Raw genomic sequence first — 14,465 nt, 5'->3', positions numbered from 1 at the left:
TCTCCTATTCTCCTTAGGCAGACACTATGTTTCCTTTTGTTGTTTTCTGGTGCATTAAAAGAGTTGGGCTTGCTTACTGTTTTGGTTTCAGATGCTCTTACAGCATCTGGAATAGCTTGGTGCAACTGCCCTGGAAATCCCGGGGTCAAAGTCAGGGCTCAGTCAGTGGAGGTGTGAACTTGCTTTTGGTTTAAGCTACTGGAGGTACTGGGGCACAGTGGTGTGCACACAACATGCACTGAAAGTCTTGGTTGAGATGAGTATAATTCCTACGAGGCTGGTGTGAAATTGGCAAAACACTGCTTTCTGATGAAATCTGTGCTCTCCCTGATTCTTTAAATATGGTATTCCCCCATCAAAACTTAAGTGTATTGGTAAAGTAAAATCTGTCCCTACCCAGATGAGTAGAAAAACTCAGAGGGCAGCCTAGCAAAGGGGATGAAAGCCTCCAGACTCTTTGCAAAGGTGACAAACTAAAGTGCTCAAAGCTAGGGCATGCCTGAGTTATCCATGCAGTCCTTACTTTACCAGCTTGGTCCAAGGCCCTTCATTTCCTGATCACATACTAATCTTCCCACGGGATCATTTCCTTACACAGTCCACTTTTGGCACCAGTGTTGTCTTCCTGCAGAACACTGCCCCATCTCCACACATCCCGACTTCAAAATTTCTGTGGGTTCTCTCTACGGTGCCTGTGTCCTTCTCCAGCATCGGTGGGTCTGTCTCCACAGGCTGGAAGTGGGATCATGCTTGTTTTGATAACTTGCTAGAAGAGATCAGCACATTTGAATGCTCCGTCACAGCTGCTTACCTTTCGCCACTGCCAGGATGCAGGAAATGCATTTGCAGAGGGAATTTTATCAAAGTGTAGTTAAGAAAAACACCTCAGAGATGTTACCTGTGGTTATTTCTACCAGTTCTCCTACACGTGAACTAAGGTTTTCTTCTTATAGCTGAGAGACGTGTGTAATTTGTCTGGATGAGATGTGTTTACAATGACCAAATTTCAAGCATCTGCTTCCAAGTGCGAAGGTATCAGAGCTCCTTAGAACAGCAGCTCTTCAGAAGCTATGATTTTAGCATGGCAAGTGCGTTTGCTACGAGCCAAGTCTGGAAACCAGCTGAACAGTTTTAGAGAACGCGTAGCACTCGAACAGGAAACTCTTAGTCCAAAGAGGTGAAGCTTGACAAACTGAGAAGTACCTGAAATCAGGGCTTGGAAGAAAAAAAAAATATATATATATATATCCCAAACTGTCAGGCATCCTTGACTAGCAGGATTGGAGCAAACTTTTTTCATAGTTTCCTGGGAAGATGCAAGTCCCAAGAGCACAAATAACGCTTCCTGAGCAGCTGCCCCAGAGCAAGGTTCATGCGATGCCGTCGGACAGGCAGAGTACAAGGCACTTAGCAGCGAGGAGCCCCAGAGCTGATCAGGAGAGCAAGTCCACGCTCGCTGCGTGCCGGCCGGGCAGCACTGCGTGTCCTAAACCCCCTGGCTAGCTGCTGGCACACCGCTTCTGCCACGGTGTTTAGATTCCTACAGCATCCGCGAGGCAAAAGCCACTCCACCTCCCTGATAAAGGGCAGCTTTTTTTCGGAATCAGCGAGCAGAAGCAATTAAGAAATGAAACCGTGGCACCGGCGGGTGGGCCATGGTGAGCGGAGCGGAGACATCTGGAAGCACTGAGGTGCTCTGAGCACAGCCCCGGCCCTCCCAGGTGTTTTCTGCAGCTGGCTCCTCGGACACAGGTTTCAGGGCTCTCGGTCTGCGAGGATCCCAGCGCCGGGACCACAAGGGTGAGCGTGGGTTTTGTTTTGTCCGGGTGCTGCTGTAGCTCAGCCCGCGTGAGCTGGCAGCGCTCCATCGAGCTGCATTGACTCACAGCGGCGAAGGATCGAGCCCTCTGGGAGCCGGCATAATTGGAGATCAGCAACCTGGACGCCTGCCTGGGAAGCAGCAAGGAAGTGGCCGTGCTCGGAGCAGAATCCAGCCAGATTCGGGGTGGTGAGGCTCTGTCAACTTCTTTAAAAAAGCGCCCTGCTACATTATTTTAGTAAATATTTGTAGGTGTGTGTAGCAGGGGGTAATCACCGCGTTTCCCTTCAAACACAGACGAGGAGAGCAGCTTTCACTAATACCGGATGATAAGCAAGGCATTTCAAGGGATGGTTTTAACCTTATTTTCGCTAGCAGATTATGCGTTACTGCAGTTCTCAGGTGCTTTTTTTTTTTCCCTGCAGCACACAAAGACAAGCTCATGTCTGGCCTTTCTTTCCCTACTGCAAGAACCGTGCGGCAGCTGGCAGTGCGCGAGGCGCTGGGATGGGGTGGATTAAAGCAGCAGGGGTGGGCACGAGGGAGCTGCACACCGGAGAGGGTCCCTGGCCGTGGCCAGAAGGAGGGGTGGTGCACACACACCAGCGGAGAGTTGGGCATCAACAGAGGAAGGAGCACGGGTGCCCGGTGCTGCCAGAAGTCACAGAGGCGAACCACTGTCCCTAAGGGCATGCAGGTACAATGCTGTTGTGCTCCTGAATGAAAACCAGCCAGTCCCAAGTGTAAGCTGGGAGATCTTCCAAAGGCAACGCGAGGGGAGCAGGAGCAAGGGCTTTGCTGGTCCCCAGCCCTCCCGCAGCGTTGGCTGGGCACACGCTGTCGGGGACCTCTTAGGGCAGCTGGCCCTGCTGGAAGGGAGCGCCAGAACAGCAGCTGGGCCAGAAGCCAGCCCTGCAGTGGGGTCTGTGGGCTTTGGGAGCCTCAGGGAATTGGCACGCTGAGAGAAGATTAGCAAAAAAGAGCCAGCCAGCAGTCTCTCGTGAGCTGCTGTCTTCGCCAGGGGATTGCCTCACCCCCAGCTCCCCCCTTTTTCTCAGTGGATCGGGATAGGGTTACGATGGCCACTTTGCGGCTAGGCACCGAGTGAGCAAGAACAGAAAAAAATGAATTTCAGTTTTCTTTTATTTTTTTTTTGCAAGTTTCTTTCTGAACAACCTCAATATTTACAAAGGCAGGGCAGCTCCTGCGCTCGCTGTGTTGCAACATATCGCTCGCTCTGCATTCCTGCTAGAAACGAAATAGCCATGGTCTCTGGATGAAAAACAGAGCCTGCGATTCTTAACTTTCTGTCCCTCCCATCAAAGCGGGGATTATGGTGAAAAGGACAATCTGGAACTGCTTTCTTAAGACTCATCGTGAGAAAGTTGTGGCTGGAATGTTGGCTGCTCGGCCGATAAACACCTGTACATTTTCCACTCTTCCAGTCCTCCGAAGCTCTCGGGCTGGGGGCAGACTGCAGGATAAAGCAGATTCGTATCTGAGAAGAGAACAAAACAAAAAACCTTTCCTGGCCAGAAGGTTTCGGAGGAAGCCCGTCCAAACTGAATTCCACGCTTCTTCCCAGACTCTGGAGAAGCCTGCAAGTTTTCCAAGCCGGAGCAGATAGATTATATATAGCACTGCGACCTAACTCACATGACAATTAAAAAATACATGAAGCGTCCTTCCTTATGCATGAGGAAAGATTATCAGAGTTTTTTTCCCTTTTCCTCCTTTAGGTTATTAAAAATGTAACTCCTTGAGAGTAATAAATTAACTCGGAAAGGATTGCTTAAGTGAGGCTAAGGCTGTGATTAAAGGAAATGTGCAGTTTCAGGAGGATGCTGTGTTTGAAAAATGTCTCGAGTGTTTGGAGTATTGCAAATGGCATTTGACAGCTAACTGGGGAGAAAAGTGGTGGGGATGAACCTCAGCAAGAAAAGCCCTTGGCTTTTGCCACTTTGTGACATTACCAAAACATCGTTTTGCCTCTTTGATATTTTTTCCCAAAAGTTTTTCCTGAAAGAGCCGTCCTAAGGGATCGTGCGAGCTCCTTGGAAGGTTACGCTTTATTATCTTAATACCTGTTTGGGGGTGTTTTAAAAGGCACACGGTGTGAGTGGAGGCAGGTTACCGGGTTGATAAACTGTGCTGGTTCCAAAGCGTGCCGATCCAGAATGCCGCGGCTTCTCAGGGACCTGCGATCGACCGTGGCTGTCCGTGTTCGGTCTCAGCTTCTCTTAATTGCTGGAGTAATTAACCACGAGCCCTCGCAAAAGCCCTGGGCTGAGATTCACGTCTCGTGGCCACTCCTGGGAGAAAGTTCCCGGGCACGTGCCGCTTTCCCAAATGCAGCCCCCTAACGCCGAGGATGCCGAGCTCGATCTCAACCCGGGGTGGGAAGAAATAAAACTGCCATCGGTAAATAAAGCTTTCGTTCACTTCCACACATAAAGCCAATCAAACGGTACGACTTTCCCTTCCCTTTCTGTAATTTACAGAGGGCTGAGATGATTCCTCTGACAGAGACATCCATTTATTAACCGCTCGCTGCCTGCGCTCGCGGCAGCCGGCTGCGGCAATGCTTCTTAGGCTCTGCCTGGAGGTGCCGAGAGGAGCTGGGCGAATAACTCGCGGCGCATAATTTATTGGACGAGCCCAGTCCCTCGCAAGAACTCCTCGGAAGACAGGTGGGGATGTTTCTGCACTTAGTTTTTGTCGGAATTGTTGAAGGGGAGGCCGGCCGTGCGCTCGCAGCGGAGCAGGGAGGCGTGCGGTGCGCCGCCAGGAGCCTTGCGAGCATCCCCACGTCGCGCCGGGGGCCTGGGCTTTTCGGAGCCCGCTTCCAGCAGGGCTGGCGGAGCATCCTCAATTCCCAGCCGTTCGCTTCAACGGGAACGAAGGTGGGGAAGGGGGGCAGCAAGGGGGTGCGCGATGAGGAACGGGGTCCGCGAGGAGGGCTGGCGGCTGCGGAGCAACTTCGGCGGCGGCGTGGCTTTGCCGGGGAGCTGAGAAAAGGGCAGGAGCCGGGCGGGCAGGGCAGGAGCGAGGCGGGCAGGGCAGGAGCCAGGCGGGGAGGGCAGGATCCAGGCGGGGAGGGCAGCACGGAGCCTCCCGGAGCCTCGGGCAGGGGCCGCGGCCCGTGCGCGCCCCTCGGCGGCGGCACCGCGCCGGGTGCCCGCAGCGCCGCGTCCTTCCCCGCCCGCTCACCTCGGCGGCGGTCGCCTCCACCGCCACCACCACCGCCACCACCGCCTCCAGCACCGCCACCACCGTCGCCTCCCACCCCCGCCGCCCACCCCCGGCGAGGGGAGGCAGCGGGAGGCTCCCGCCCGCCCTCGCACACGGCGGCGAGCAGCGCGGCGCGCACACCGCACACACACACACACACACACACTCACGCACACTCCCTCGGTGCCTGCTCCTTCCTCGCCCCCCGCCGCCTCCCCCTCCTCCTCCTCCTCCTCCTCCTTTCTCTGCAACGAGACGGAGAGAGAGAGAGAGAGAGGGAGAGAGAGAGAGAGAGAGGGGGAAAAAAAGCCACTCGCAGGTATTTTGTTCGGCGGAGCGGCGGATTTATTTATTTCCAACCCCCCCCCCCTCCATCCTTGCACCCCTCCCCGCCGCCCCTCGCAGTTTGTTTACAAGTAGCAAAGTTGTAATTGAGGAGCTGCCAAGGCACATCTGGAGATTTTCTTCTTCTTCTCCTTCTTCTTCTTCTTTGTGTTAGGGACTGATGTGCAACTAATTAAAGGCAGGCAGGCTGGTAGCGTCTGCAAATCCAAGCCCCCCCAAATAAAGAGCCTGGTAAGTGACTGGTTTGATTTTTTTTTTTTTTTCCTTTCTCCCTCCCCCCTTCTCCGTATTTTTTTTTAGGGGGTGGGTTTTCTTTTATTAATTTATTTTGTGTGTGTGTGTGTGTGTGTTTCGGGGGGGAGGTTTTTTTTGTTTCTTCTCTCCTTTTTTTTTTTTTTTAAATTTATTTTGTTTTGTTCTCGCCCTCTGGGATCGCAAAAGTAGATAGATTAACGCCAGGCTGGGGCAATAAAAGGCGCCGCGATATTAATTTATTAATTAATCTGCACCCGCCCCTCCTCCTGAATGCTAAATATGACCTTTGATCTCCCTGTCTTCGCCAGACCAGACATGCAATATTGCACATGTACGGTCGCATTTGGCTGAGGCCGGAGCGCAATGGAGAAGCCGGGGCAGCGATTGCCATTTCTTTAGCTCGCCCCAGGGCTGCGGTGCGGTGCCGGGGGGGGAGCGGGGACCCCGCGGCCGGGGGCACCCCCCTTGTGCCGGGAGGGGGCGGCCGGGGGGGGACGGGGCAGGAGGAGGAGGAGGAGGAGGAGGAGGATCGGGCTGTCGATGCTCGCCCGATGCGATGCGGGGGTTCCCTTCCCAGAACTAGTTGGAGCGAGGAGTTGGCACCGAGGCCGTGCGGCTTTTTTATTATTTTTTTTATTTTTATTTTTTTCCCCCTTTCTGGAAATGGGGGTATAGGGTAGGGGTGGGGGGCGCTCTGCCAGCCCCGCCGACCCTCGGCAGCTCGCCGGGGCAGCCTTTGTACAGCCGCCAGACCTCCGGGGAGGGAGATATCGTCTCGCTGCTTCCCTTTTGGGGGGGCCCCGAGGGGGCTCCCTCCTCCCAAACCTTTTGGGGTCGAGGTTTCTCGCCCCTTCCCCTGCCCCCGGCTCACCCGGAGCCCCCCCCCCCCGGCGCTGCGCGGCAGCGGGGGGAGATGAAGTTTGCGCGCTCGGGAGGTCGGGCTCCGAACGGTTCATTAATCTAATTATGATCGTAATTACCGTAATTGATAACCGTTTTGAACCCAACGTACCGGCGTCTGGAAACGAGACGCGGCCCCATTAGCGGCCCTGAAGCGACCGCTTCCGATCGATCGCCGTCCCTCGGAAAAAGATGCTAGAAATGCCTAAACTGTGCAGGTAAAAAGCAGCTGGAAAACAAAGAGCCAGTGTTCCTCCACCGGGGGCTTTTTAAGTTCCGCGGATGTTTCGCCTCACTTCTCGCAGGCTGCCATAATCCGCCTGGCTCCCGGCTGACCCCCCCCCCCCCCCCCCCACACACACACACCGCCGGCCTTGCGGGGAGGGGGTACGGGGGGACACGGCCCCCTCGCCCCCTCCGAAACTTTGCCAAAATCGCCGGGGATGGGCAGCCCTTGCCCGGCGGGGAAAGCGCCGACCCCTGCCGGCTCGTCCCCGCCTGCACGCCCGGCGCAGCCCCCCCGGGGCCCGCAGTGCCTGCGGCAGGGGCTGCCCGACCCCCCCCCCACGGCGGGGAGCTGGGGGAGAGCCCTCCGGCTTGTGCACAGCTGCAGGCGCCGAGATCACACGCTGTGAAATTGCCTGGCTTAAGCAGTATTATTACTATAGCTTTTTTTCTCTTTTTTTCTTTTTTTTTCTTTCCCAAACCCAGCCGTTTTCCCTGCACCCCCCCCCCCCCCCAAAGCCGGGGAGGGAGCGACCTGCCCCCCCCGGAGCCAGCTGTGCCGGCAGGCAGCTAATGACCGCCGGGCGCAGAAGGACACGGTGGCAGCTGGCGGCTCCCTCCCCCTTCCTCCTCCTTGTGCCTTTTCATTTTATTTTTTCCCCTTTTTTTTTAATCCTATGGTAGGTGGGCAGCCCCCTCTGCCCCACGGCGGACTTTTTGCGGGACTCGCCCACGGCCCTTAGAGCGGGGCTGGGGCTGGGGGCGATCCCCGGGGGTGCTGGGGGTGAGGGGGCGAGCCCGGGGGTGAAGCCGGGGGTCCCGGCGCCCCCCGGCCCCCCCTCTGGGAACCGACTTTGTGTGTTTCAGCTGCGGCGGCTCCCGTGAGGATGCAGCGGGCGCGGCTGCCCGGCCGCTCGGCGTCGGCGGGGACGCGCCCTGCGGAGGACTGAGCCCCCCGGCCCCCCTGCCCGCCGCCACCATGAACACCAACGTGTGCGTGGAGAGCGGCCCCAACCCCGAGGCGCCGGGGCTGCCCAAGGACAGCCACCTGCCCGAGGGGGCCCTCAACAGCCTTGTGGATTACAACTCGGAGATGGAGAGGTACCGCTCCTTCGCCACCTTCTACAAGACCAACGGCGGCGCCTTCCCGCAGGCGGCCAAGATCGCCCGCATCACCACCCCCATCTTCCCCAGCGCCGCCGCCGCCGCCGCCGCCCGCATCGGGATGTCCCCCTGGAACTGCGACACCGCCACCGCCGCCGCCGCCACCGCCATGCTCTGGGGCAGCGGCGGCGCTGGCGGCGGTGCCGGCGCGGCGAGGAAGCCTTCCTCCTCCTCCTCTTCCTCCTCCTCCTCCTCCTCCTCCTCCTCCTCCTCCTCCTCGGCCGCCGCCGCCGCCGCCGCCTCGCTGCACGCCGGCAGGGGCAGCATGCACCACCGGAGCGACTCGCAGCGGCTGGGCAAGCCCGGCTGCGCCCCGGGCGAGCAGCCGGCGCTGCCCATGGCCAACAACAATTTCCTCTCCAGCCTGGCCCCCGAGCACTGCCGGCCGCTGGCGGGCGAGTGCATGAACAAGCTCAAGTGCGGCGCGGCCGAAGCCGACCTCATGAACCTCCCCGAGCGTGTCGGCACCTTCTCGGCCATCCCGGCGCTGGGCGGCCTCTCGCTGCCGCCGGGGGTGATCGTCATGACGGCCCTGCACTCCCCCGCCGCCGCCTCGGCCGCCGTCACCGACAGCGCCTTCCAGATCGCCAACCTGGCGGACTGCCCGCAGAGCCACGCCTCGGCCGCCCCCGCCTCCGCCCTGGGCGCCGCCGCCGGGGCGGGGGGCGGCGGGGGAGGCGGTGGAGGAGGAGGAGGAGGAGGAGGAGGAGGAGGAGGAGGGGGGAGCGGCGGTGGTGGCGGTGGGGCCGGGGCCGGGGCGGGGAACCCCGCCAAGAAGAAGCGGAAACGCTGCGGGGTGTGCGTGCCCTGCAAGCGGCTCATCAACTGTGGAGTCTGCAGCAGTTGCAGGAACCGCAAAACGGGACACCAGATCTGCAAGTTTAGGAAATGTGAAGAGCTTAAGAAAAAACCGGGCACTTCGCTAGAGGTCAGAGGAGATGATTTCTTTTTCCCCAGCCTCCCGCCGTCCCTCCTCAACCCCCTGCCCCCGCCCCTGCAGTGCTTCTTGTCTAGCTTCAAGATGCAGCACCCCTTTTCCGAGGCCTCCTTCAGGCTCTGAGGGTCCCCCCCCCGTCCCCCGGCCCCGGCCCCGGCGCCCCCCTGCGCCGCCCGGCCCCGGCCCCGCTCCCGGCCCCGAGCCGGGGAGCCGGAGGCGGCTCCGCGCCCCCCTCTCCTCTCCCCCCGCCGCACGGGGACAGCGCTCGCCCGGCCCGCCCGTGCTCCGAGACCGGTGGCTGGCTCTGGGCTCTCTCTCTCTCTCTCTTTCTCTTTCTCCGGCTTTTTTCCTCTCTCTCTCTCTCTCTCTCTCCTTTTCGGTTTGCGCCGAGCCGTTTTGCTTTGCTTCGCCTTTTCCTTGGTGGGTTTTCTTTCTCCTGCTGGCGGTGGCGGCGGTGCGGGGTGGCGGGGAGAAGGGTGGCCGGGTGTGATGCACAGCTTTGGGGTGGGGGGGACACGCAGATATAGCGCAGGTTTCTGGCCGGACTGCACCCGCATCTCTTTTACACTGTGCCCTCGGACCTGACGATGCGTTACTGAATGCTCCCCGGCCCTAAAGACAGGCTCTCGAGTTGGCTAGGCGTGCAGGCAGCTTCGACGGCGCAGAAATTTCGGTGACCGTACCCGAGCCCTGCAGACAATGGAAGGCAAAGTACCCCGCTGCACCCAACACGGCTGGTGGTTGATGTCGGTAGGCAAAGGAAACGAGCGAGGGGAGAGACTAGCAATCATACTTAATCCCTTGTCATTATTAAAATTATAGTGTGGCTGGCGAGGTGCATGTATCAGATGTGTCTGGAGGTGTCGAGGATGATGGATTTAGTACAGAGGAGCGGTGCACACGGGGTGACATCAAGATGTGTAGCCGCAGGAATTAGCAACTCAGTGAGGAGTCACAACTTCTTCCCCTGTCCCCATGCGCGCGGGGCGGCCGGTGCCCCGCTCACTGCTCGCAGGAGCAGAGGTGGGGTGAGGGCCCCGGGGGGAGCAGCAGCGAGAGCCCACCCATCCGCCCCGCGCTAAACACACGCAGACAGTGGCACTACGTTGGGACGAAGGCAGCGCTGGGGTTGTGAGTGACGTTTGGCCGATGGCGTTAACTCTTCTGAGGCCGGCCTCATCAGAATAACCGATGAATTTCCTCCTTTGCAAGAGCGGCCTCTCCTTGCTGGAAGTTTGTAGCTCTGCATCCTCTTGGCTGGTGTTGTGCATGTGTGAGGGCCCGGCATCACTGACCTCCAGCCCAGTACGGACTCTCCGGGTGCTGGACGGGGTTAGCAGCCCGTGGTTTATCCCAATTACACACACACCGCGATTGCTTTCGTAGAAAGTTTGCCAAGAAGACGCGTAGTACCCCGGTCTAATCCCGATGGACTATCGTACCGAGCACAGCCCAAACGAGACTTCTCTGGCGAGAGGTGTGGAGCAGCCCCGCGGCGCCCAGCCGTGCACGAGGGCCTCTCGCCAGCCTGGGTGCTGCTGGGGCTTAAGGGGCGTGATAAATGGCAGCTTCTGATGGCTTATCGATCTGTGCAGAAAGTGAGCTATCTCTGGGAGAAGCGCGTTTGCACGCTATCAGATCTTCCGATGGGCTTGCGTGCGCCTCGGCGTGCATCTCCAGAACTTCCTCGCTCCTGACAGGGGTGTTTGGCAGCCTTAAAAGCCGCTCAGGCGTGTTATGAGAATGCCGCCCATTAAAATTGTTTAACCGCTGCGACTAGTAAAAACCGTGCTTTTATTAGCCACTTGTGTGCTCTCATAACCACCTGCCTTCGCGTCTTCTCTTGGCTTTCTCCCCACCCCGTTTGCACTCTGTCAGACGGATAAACACACACAAGCTCCTCTGCTGCTGGGCTGGGACTTCTCTCTCAGTTCCCACTGTGGAGGAGTCAGCAGGGCATCACCCCACTGCAGGCCGTGGCCGGCCCCAAAGCGTGCCACAGAACGCGGCTCACCTCCTCACAGGAGCATCCGTAGGCCAGGAGGAGTTCCCAAGCAGAGCAACTTTCCCTTTTCAGTTGTTTCTCCTATTTCTGCTTCTTTCTTTCCTCTAATGGAGTAACGACGCGTGGCAGCGTCACTGCTAAGGCCGCGTGTGGCAGCGCGGCGCTGGCCTCGTGGTCAGGAGCGGCGGGGCCAACAGGGCCGAGCCAAGGCAGGGGCTGTGGTGGGTTCCCCTACTGCATGGGCATCTCGGGCTCCTTCATCCTGCGGCCCTGGGGAGCCAACGGGGCTGCTCTGGCGATCCCTTGTCATCTGCATAGGCACGGTCCCGAGGGAATGCAGCAAGGATGGAGGAAGGGGTGGCCGCGGGTGGCGCGTTCGTAGGACGTGAGAGTTGGGCTCGACGTCGGCTGCGAGTCGTGGAGAGGGTTCAAATCAGGGGCGGGACTGTGCTCAAAAGCGAAATAAACGGGAAACAAGAATAATAACAATAAACAGCAAACTGATTGATCCCACTGCAAGCATTTCTCTCTTTTTTCCTTTAAATCTGTTCTCCTGCTGCTGCAACGAAGGCCTACGATACAATTCTCAAGGTTACTACACCGAGTGTAAGACAGATTCACGTTAATACGTTCCAGTCCCCAACCCGTACATTTTTAATGGAGTGCTTCCCTCCCAGCATTTTTTTTTAAAGACCAGAACTACTTTTTCCTATTTTTCTTGTACCGTTTTCACCCTCACAGTGTCCCAATGCTCTAGTATTTTACATAGAATGTTATTATTACTAGGAAATTTTATGTATGGTAATAATAAATCTCTAAAACTAAGATTGACGTCACGTTGCACGCTGCCTACTTGTGTATGTATATTCTGTCTTCATGCAGATTTACAGTTGGTTTAAAGAGGCATAATGCTTTATTCACCCGTGGAGACTACTTATTTTCCTCTGATGGGCGTTCGCGTCTGTAACTTCTGCAGCAGGTTAGGAGGATCAGGAGCCAGATACGACTCTTTGAAGGAGCCCACCCTGACTCAGGTGGTTTTTCAGGTCCTCATTCCCATTAGCGCGGTAGCAAAAGCAGGCGGAGGGGCTGGCTCACGGCGGCAGGGTCTGCACGGTTCAGTACCGACCTGAAATACCAGCCCCCACACACCCACCCCAAATACCAGCCTCCAGATCCCACCGAGGCACCTCACCGAGCCGCATTTCGAGGGAATTTGGGATCCTTCCCTGGGGGTTGGTTTCCACAGAAGCGGCGCCCGACCCCGGCCATCTTACCGCCACGCGGCCTGGTCGCGGGGCAGCGAGGCCGGGTTGGGTGGGCCGCCACAGGGCTCTGTGGCTAGGCGTCAATTTTTGGGGGCCTTGGAAGAAGCAATTTCCCCCCACTAAACATGCTTTCTGCGCTGAGCTTTCCATTCGACCTCTGGGGGTCCCCAGGGACGGCTCCATGCCACAAGGCCTCTCGCTGCCACCCCCGGCACAGGCCTGCCATGGCTCTCCATGCCCTGACCTCTGCCTCTCGGAGCACTCGTGGACGCTGTTTGACCTCCTGCTGTGGGACCACATCTCGCAAGGCTTCGTGCTGAAGTCAGTGGGAGACGTGTGACTGAGGGAAGCCCTGAGGGCCCTGCAGAGCTGAGCTCGTGGTCTGCCTACGGCTCTGGCAGATTAGCGAGCCTGAGAAACCTAGCGCAAGGGGGATCCTCGGAAATGGAGACGGATGTAGCCCGTTTTGCTCCTTCGTGTTTTGTTGTTTCCCCCTTCTTCGTGTGATGCTTACAGAGCAGAGGAGCTGCCCCAGCCACGTGACGATAGCTGTGTTCAATCCAGAATGCACCTTGTGGAAACTGCTGGTTGATACCGTGCAATAGCATCTGTGTTTTGTGAAACAGGGACAAAAGGCACATTTTTTTGTTCCACATGAAGTCCCTCCCAAATGAAGATCACTCTCTTAGTGCTGGGATCTGGGACTAAACTGAACAGAAAAATAATTAATTCAGCAAAAATTGTAGGCCAGTCAAGGGTTGAACAGCCTCTTCCATACAGACACTGCTTTCTACGTGCATTGGAACTTGCTTGCTTTAAATCATTGGACTGTGATTGTTTGCCAGGGAAATTGTCCATATGGTAAGGGAGGTTAACCGGTTATGGCAGTGCCGTGCTCTGACTGCACTGAGCAGTTCTTTGCACATTTTCCTCCGTACCGATACAGGCTGTGCAGTGGGGTTCCAGGATGCTGCGCCAAACTTCGTTCTTTGCCCAGTGTTGTCACTGATTCATTTGTCTCATTTTTCAGTCAACATAATGAAATCGATGAGCATTGTTTAGGCTGGACAAGTGGCATGTGTCATGAGAAATATGATGAATGAAGGCAGAGCTTTTTCTAGAGCAGCAATAAGCATAACGGGCTCTTATTTTCTTTCCTTTCCTTTTCTTTCTTTTCTTTCTTTTTCTTTCTTTCTTTCTTTCTTTCTTTCTTTCTTTCTTTCTTTCTTTCTTTCTTTCTTTCTTTCTTTCTTTCTTTCTTTCTTTCTTTCTTTCTTTCTCTCTTTCTTTCTCTCTTTCTTTCTTTCTTTCTTTCTTTCTTTCTTTCTTTCTTTCTTTCTTTCTTTCTTTCTTTTTCTTTGTCTGTCTGTCTGTCTTATCCAAGTCTCTTTGGAATTTTTATTTCAATCTGAGGAGCACAGAAGCCAGCATGACTTGGACCCCTGTGTCAGCTACGGCACTTTTGGAGAATCTTACTGATGCTGTTTGTACCAAGTGCTATGGGCTGTATTCCCCATGCCTTCCTCAAGTGAGGAGACATTTAAGCCAGTGGATACTTGAACACCGTGTTGGGTACTGCTCATTCAGGGTGGGTAACCACATAGCGGCAGTTCGGTACAACAGTCCCAATTTTTGTTTGGCTGTGCGTGTGTTGACGTTACTGCTTTGTTGGGCCACTTTCCATGCAGGTCTGCTTGCTAGGCTGACACCTAACACCATTACTGAAGTCAGGGAAGACTGAGCTTGGCTGGGGAATGAATTAGGGTGTCAGAAAATGATCCCTTTTGAATAGCAACATCTTGGTACTACATTTTTGTTTCATTTGAACTCCAGGCAGTTCAATAAAAGAGAGATACTAATTTCAGTACTCTGTGTCGTGCGCTTGATGCCTAGCAGTGGCTGAGAACAAGAGCTTTCCAAATAGCCTAAAAATTTGTATCAGCTGCTAGTTTTCCAGCTCTACCCATGCATGTGTTTTAAGAGTTCGGCTGGCGAGTAAGATATTTCTAAGCAGGCAAACCTAGAGTGTACACCCTGAAGCCTCACCAAATACTGCCTAATCCTTTTGATCACTGTTTGCGAGGGGAAGCAGCTGCTGATTGTGCAGGGAAAGGCTTAGGATAAGCTTTCGGATGTACCCAAGTGAGTTAGGAGGAATGAGAAAGTAACTTGTGTCCCTGTAAGGAAGTCCCTGGGACTTGGCCTCTGTTGCTAACAATTCCCAAGTCACCTACTATGTGCTTAAAAACTGCCAGCAGATACCTTGCTTCCTGAGGTGCACCACCATCCGAAGAAAGCATTTCTTTGCTTCTGTAG

General features: G+C 56.1%; 1 protein-coding gene across 3 annotated transcripts in view; it reads left to right on the top strand.

The window, feature by feature from the left end:
• Positions 1-14,465, top strand: part of CXXC4 (CXXC finger protein 4) — a 247,222-nt gene that overhangs the window by 162,512 nt on the left and 70,245 nt on the right. Inside the window, exons 1-3 of one of the 3 annotated variants that reach the window (XM_084517207.1) lie at positions 5,190-5,369; positions 5,550-5,626; positions 7,643-8,867. In XM_084517207.1, coding sequence (XP_084373333.1) covers positions 7,755-8,867 — 1,113 coding nt within the window. In that variant the 5' untranslated portion in view covers positions 5,190-5,369; positions 5,550-5,626; positions 7,643-7,754. Of the gene's footprint in view, positions 1-5,189; positions 5,370-5,549; positions 6,769-7,642; positions 8,868-14,465 lie in introns of those variants that run through there. The other 2 variants (XM_084517205.1, XM_084517206.1) reach the window with 2 other exon arrangements.

The sequence above is a fragment of the Aythya ferina genome, assembly GCF_964211825.1.
Source record: "Aythya ferina genome assembly, chromosome: 4".
NCBI classification, from domain to species: domain Eukaryota; kingdom Metazoa; phylum Chordata; class Aves; order Anseriformes; family Anatidae; genus Aythya; species Aythya ferina.
The sequence above is the reverse complement of the archived record's forward strand: the minus strand, read 5'-3'. Positions and strand labels throughout refer to the sequence as shown.